At 32.6% G+C, this 6,678-nt stretch overlaps 1 protein-coding gene across 2 annotated transcripts; it reads left to right on the top strand.

The window, feature by feature from the left end:
* Positions 1,004-6,075, top strand: LOC107604800 (probable inactive leucine-rich repeat receptor-like protein kinase At3g03770). Of its 2 annotated transcripts, XM_021104755.1 has the most exons (9): positions 1,007-1,372; positions 1,467-1,554; positions 2,038-3,455; positions 3,545-3,678; positions 4,033-4,273; positions 4,383-4,585; positions 4,666-4,718; positions 4,804-4,915; positions 5,598-6,075. In XM_021104755.1, the coding sequence occupies exons 3-9, from the start codon at positions 2,108-2,110 to the stop codon at positions 5,877-5,879; spliced, it is 2,373 nt and encodes a 790-aa protein (XP_020960414.1). In that variant the 5' UTR covers positions 1,007-1,372; positions 1,467-1,554; positions 2,038-2,107; the 3' UTR covers positions 5,880-6,075. The 2 variants fall into 2 exon arrangements, with proteins under 2 accessions (XP_020960415.1, XP_020960414.1); XM_021104756.1 differs by lacking the exon at positions 1,467-1,554 and having other exon boundaries at positions 1,004-1,372.

Here is a 6,678-nt window from a genome sequence, read left to right as displayed (position 1 = left end):
CAAAAAAAAAAAAAAAAAGAAGATGCAACACCAGTCTTTTAACCAGGGCATATTATTTTAGCTAGTATATGGTAAGAAAATTCAACATAAAATCATTATGTGTCGGTTTCGATAATTGCCTTTAAGAGGCAGCATTGTTTTCTGATGTGGATGTCTCAACTTTTCAGACTCAGTTGAGGAGAAGAAACCAAGTAAATAAGTAATAATGGAGAACCCCTTTTGAGTTTTTTCCTCAACCGTTTCTGCACACATGAAATCAATGAATGAAAGTTCAACTAAAATACTAAATAGTAAATACTACAGTTGCCTCTTGGTGGCGAGAGAGAAAAAGAATGACGCCAAAAGTAATATCCAACATACACAACAAATTAGATTTATTTTGCGATTCGTTTTATGTATTGTACTTTTATTATTTAATTATGTTAGGTATACAAAAAAAATCATTATTAAATTAATTATTAATATAAAATAGAAATTAATATATAAAATATATAATAAAATAATTTAATATCCGATTTGTTGTTTAGACATAATATTTTTGTTCATTATTATACGAAGTGATAATAGTAAAACAGCACATATTAATTTTTATATAACATAAAAGTCATTACAAATAATCCATCTTAATATCTTTTCCTCTGTTTAGTGAAATGTTTGCTGAATATGATTATAATAATATTTTAGGTTAATGTATCCTGCATATTAATATACGATTGGTTAAACCATACACTCTATTTAAGTTGGAGTTTATATTCTATTTAATAATTGAAGCGTCATGAAATATCACACAAATAATTATGAGTATAATACATTTGATGTTCTAAGAATATTAAATGATTTCTCAATAAACAAATAATATGTGCATGATGGCTATCCATACATAAAGTTGTAGTGAGCAGTGAGAGAAAGGAAATGCCTATAACATTCCCATGAAAGTGAAAGCTTACGTTAATAAAACCTTTGACATAAATGTCCACTGAAATTTATGAGTAAAAAGTACAAATTAAAACTTGATCCCTCAGCTAAATCTAATAAGTTGGACACCACATGTTGATGATGTAAAAAGGTATCATTTATTAATAATTAATTAATATAACAACGATGAAGAGAAGAATAAAGAGTTCCCTACTCTGCAAGAATCTTTCTTTTACCCTTTTCCTTCTGAAGCTAGGCTATGGCTACACCCTTTAGCCATTTCTTTCATACACAAAAATAAAATTTAAAAAAAAATGAGAAGAAAAGAATAGAATTAGAAGGTGGAAAAGCATTTTTAAAAGAAGAAAAGAAGTTAGACAATGGAGGAAATATCAAATATGTGTCAGTTCATGTGTGAGTGAGAATGATGGAGTTTCAACTTGTGAAAGAGAACAGTGTATGAGCTTTCGACTCTTGGTTATTTCATTTTCCTTCTTCTTCTTCTTGTACCTCTGGACAGAAAAAAGTGAAAAACTGACACCTGGGAACAGTGGTTTTATTTGCTTCAGTGATAAAACTGAATGTATGGTTCAGAAAGTTTTGGATTTTGCTCTATTTGGTGGCCTCTAATTCATAAAGGTATTAAGTTTTTTTTGTTTTCTTCCCTCTGTTTTTTTTTTTTTCTGATTTAATGTAAACTTTGAAAAAAAAAAATTGGGTATGGATTTTTGATGTTTTGTGATGGATATATATCTGAAACTAAATAATCAGATTTGCTTGGTTTTATTTGAAGCATAAAAAAGGGACAATGATAAAATTTACAATATTCATTTGTTTATTCATTCAAATCATTGAGTTAACAGCTCAAGTTTACTTAGGTGTTTGGCCCTTATTCTTTGTTTGTTTGTTTGTTTGTTTTTTCTTTTCCTTCAATTTTTTTTATTGATTGTACTTGAATGATGAATTTCTAAGACATCATCAACCTTGACGAATTAGGACTATGTATTCACTCCAATTTTGAGTTCACTTAACTCCCTGAATTCTCATGCATGGTTAGTTTAATGCAATATCCTCTTTAGTCTTACCAACGTTTTCATGTCAAATTTGACAATTTAATTGCAGGGATTCTGTTTGAGATATTGCTTAAAAGAACGAACACTGAACATTGAACTTGGTTCTGCATAATTGTATAATGGCAAATAGAACTCATCATCCTTCAGTGTTTCTGGTTGTGATTACAATTTTACTTTCCATCTATCAATCCGAGCAACGGCAATCACAGCAATCTCTGATCCTCTTAAGAATTCAACAGATATTGAACTTTCCTGTTGAATCAAGCAATTGGAACAATAATTACTTAGATTTTTGCAAGGGAGATTCAAATTCTTCTTCTCTCACTGTTGTATGCTATGAAGGAAACATAACACAGCTTCATATAATTGGTGACAGAACTTCACCACTTGCCAAGAATTTCTCAATGGACTCCTTAGTCAAAACCTTGACAAGGCTTCCAAGTTTGAAGGTCCTCACACTGGCCTCTCTGGGTTTGTGGGGTTCCTTGCCTGACAAGATTGCGCGGCTGCAGTCGTTGGAAATCGTTAATGTTAGTTCCAATTTTCTTTATGGTGCCCTGCCTCGAGAGGTTTCATCGCTGTCGAATCTCCAAACACTCATTCTTGATAACAATTTGTTTTCCGGCCGGCTTCCAAATTGGCTTGACTCACTTTCAACCTTAAGAGTGTTAAGTTTGAAGAACAATGTATTCAATGGATCGCTTCCAAATTCTCTTGGTAGCTTGGAGAATTTGAGGATTCTTTCACTTTCGCATAACCACTTTTTCGGGCTAGTACCTGATTTGAGCCAATTGACAAATCTTCAGGTGTTGGAACTGGATGATAATGCTTTTGGACAGCAGTTTCCTCGGCTTGGTAACAAATTGGTTACTTTAGTCCTAAGGAACAATAGTTTCAGGTCTGGAATCCCTGCTGGATTAAGCTCATATTTTCAGCTTGAACAATTTGATATTTCATCAAACAGATTCGTGGGGCCATTCCAGCCATCATTGCTGTCTCTTCCTTCCATTACCTATCTGAACATTTCTGGAAACAGATTAACAGGGAAGCTTTTTGAGAATCTGTCTTGCAATACTCAACTTGATGTGGTGGATTTGTCTTCGAATCTTTTGACAGGTAGCATACCGAAATGCTTGATCTCGAATTCCAGTAATAGGACTATACTATATGCTAGAAATTGTTTAGAAACAAGGAATCAGATTCAGCAGCCGGCGCCATTTTGCCACACGGAAGCTTTAGCCGTTGGGATATTACCTGACATAAAAAAGAAGCACAAAGAAAAAGTTTCTAAGGTAGTTATCTCCCTTGGCATAGTAGGTGGAACTCTTGCAGGAGTAGCACTTGCTTTGTTGATTTTCTTTCTTGTTAGAAGAGGAAATTCTAGAAGAAGAATGAAGAATCCTCCAACAAGGTTTATATCAGAAAATGCAGCTTCTGGATACACCTCTAAGTTGCTCTCTGAAGCAAGTAAAGTTCCCTCTCTATGAATGCATTTCTCTCTCTGTTTTCATATTAAAGATAGATGACAAACATTTTCTTTCCTCTTGTGATTAAAGGATATATATCGCAAACAAAGAAGTTTGGCACGGTAGGCCTGCCAAGTTATCGAAGTTTTTCATTGGAAGAGATTGAGGCAGCTACAAACTACTTCGACACGGCTTCTTTAGTGAGTGAAGATTCTTATGGCAAGGTATGCTCCTTTCAAGTGCCAACTTCAATGAAATATTTTGACTTTGAATGCTGTTATATGAAAATGTAAGGTTATGACAAAGTGATTATGCGATGAATCTCTTCACAAAAGAGCAAATGAAGCATTATCTAGAATGAATGAATGAATGAATATGTTGTATCTTTCAAATAACTCAACAGATCAATTTTTCATGACATATAGTCTAAGGAGTTCTAGTGTGTTATCTTTTGTTGTTATGCTATGCAGCCTTTATCAGGAAAACTATTTGATCAGAAAGATTCAACTACTTCTCACCATTGAGAATGAAGTAGTTTGTTTCATTCTAAAATAATGTGTTCTTATTTTGTGTCTCAGATGTACAGAGGTCAGCTGAAGAACGATTTGCTCGTCGCCATAAGATGCATAAAACTGAAAAAGAGGTACAGCACGCAGAACTTCGCACACCACATAGAGTTGATATCGAAACTTAGGCACCGGCATCTAGTCAGTGCTCTTGGACACTGCTTTGAATGTTCTCTAGAAGATTCAAGTGTCAGCAAAATATTTCTTGTCTTTGAATACATACCGAATGGCACACTCAGAAGCTGGATATCTGGTAATTAATTCACATAAATAATGGATCTTCACAGATGAATTAATGAAGTTCTTAAATTGAACCTAAGGAAGCAATGCAATTAGTAATACAACCTTGATATTCTACATAGATGGTGACACAATGAAATCAATGAGTTGGATCCAGCGCTTAGGAGCCGTGACCGGAATAGCAAAGGGAGTTCAATTTTTGCATACAGGGATTGTCCCCGGTGTATATTCGAACAATATCAACGCTGAAGATGTTCTACTGGATCAGAATCTTGTTGCGAAAATCTGCAGTTATAACCTGCCTTTGTTATCTAACATAGGAAAGGTAAGAAGAGCATAATTATGAATCATGCTTTCTTTTATTTTCCTCTAAAATCAAATATTTTGGTTTGTACTTATTCACAGATTCAGCATGGAAGTTCTTCTAGCGGATCGAAAAATTCTAGCATGAAAAAAAGGTGAGGGATAGAAAAACATAATACATCTGTGCAATTTTATTTTATCTTTTTTTTTTCACCCTAAATGATTTTGGATGTGTTGTAGTGTAAATCATGAAGATAAGTCTGATATATATGACCTTGGAGTTATTCTACTGGAACTTATTCTTGGAAGGGCAATAAAATTAAGCAAGGATGCAGATGCTTTTAAGGAACTGGTAATAACAGTACACAGTCTTTGATTTCTCTTTCAATGTACCAATTTGCAGATATTTAAGATCTTATTATTATATCCAATAGAAAATGACTTTTATATAGACTTGGTTTTGGGGCGAATACTAATGCGTTTCAGATGCAGTCCTCTTTAAACTCTAAATCCAAAAACGCTAAATCCTAAATTTTTAAACTATAAATTTAAATTAAGAAAAATATAGGTAAACAATGAAAATATTAAACAATGGGAACAATGGATATATCGAATATTCAATTCAGGTACGGATGGTTATCTTAATGTTAAGATTTAGATGAGTAATTTGGAGATGTAGTGTGTTTTTACTTTATTGGACCAATTTTAGAGCTCATTATTCACATTATTCACAAAAACCATTGTCTATCTAGCAAAATTCTTTAAATTATTAATAAAAAATATAATAAATAAAGAATTAATATTTATTTGATAAACAAAAAGTACATCATTCTTTATTTAATAAGGAACGTTTAAGGATGAGTTTGGTTTGGTTTTTAGAAATATTTAATCTTGTAGCTACGATATATTCGCATGGTCATGAGTTATTGAAGTAATTGTTAGATTGCAAGGTATTAACAATTTTTTTATCCATAGCATTTCAATGTAAACCTTTTGCACCTGCTTCTGTTAATTATATCTTTTTTATACGGCAGTTACAAGCAACCATAGTGGCTGACGAGGAAGCTCGAAGAAGCATCATCGATCCTGCAATTCGCAAGGAATGCCTGGATCAATCATTGAAGACAATGATGGAGATCTGCGTGCGGTGCCTCGCTAAAGAACCGGCAGAGAGGCCATCCATAGAAGATGTGTTGTGGAACTTGCAATTTGCAGCTCAGGTACAAGATGCATGGAGAGGAGACTCTCAAAGCAGTGAGGGAGGCTCACCACCTGCCTTATCACCTCTTCAATCTAGAAGAGTTTCCTTCCATTAGTGTCAAATTAAACCTTTTATGGTGGTAATATTTTTTTTTTCTACAAGCCTAAAAGGTTAGAGTGGTTATAGAATGTGAGCTTCATAGTTTATAGCATCAGAATAGTGTATGTTTCTCATGTTGTAACTTCTTAAACCTTCATACTTCTAAGCTTTTAATGAAAAACTAAATATTGGCAATTGCTGTTTGAAGCAAATGAAAGATTAGAAAAATGCATAGAGCAGTACATCAATATGTCCCTGGAATGGAGAGGAAGGTCAAAGTATAAACAGTGTTGCATAGGTACTTGAGAGTAGTATAGATTCGAGCTATCAAACCATCACGTGTCACTGTGTCCAGTCTTATTCTTAACATATATTTTTAAAATAAATTTAGATATATTATATATTATTATTTATAAAACAAAAAAGATTTTAAATACTTGATAAAATTAAAATAAGACATTAAAAATTTTAATTTATATTTTAATATCAATAAAATATCAAAATATTATTACAATTTATCTAAAAAATACTTTATATTTTATATGTATACGTGTCCAGTGTCATGTAAGATTTTAAAATTCACGTGTCGACATGTTGTGTCCAGGTGTTTGGACACATTTTGGACACGATATTCACTGACAGACACGCGTGTCTGCTATATTCAACCGTGTCTTAATAAAAAATAAAAAATTTTTCTCTGGACACACCTAAATACCATCACGTGTCACCGTGTCCAGTCTTATTCTTAACATATATTTTTAAAATAAATTTAGATATATTATATATTATTATTTATAAAACAAAAAAAAATTTAA

The sequence above is a fragment of the Arachis ipaensis genome, chromosome B06 (genome assembly GCF_000816755.2).
Source record: "Arachis ipaensis cultivar K30076 chromosome B06, Araip1.1, whole genome shotgun sequence".
Classification (NCBI taxonomy): domain Eukaryota; kingdom Viridiplantae; phylum Streptophyta; class Magnoliopsida; order Fabales; family Fabaceae; genus Arachis; species Arachis ipaensis.
This window is presented reverse-complemented; position numbering and strand designations above follow the sequence as displayed.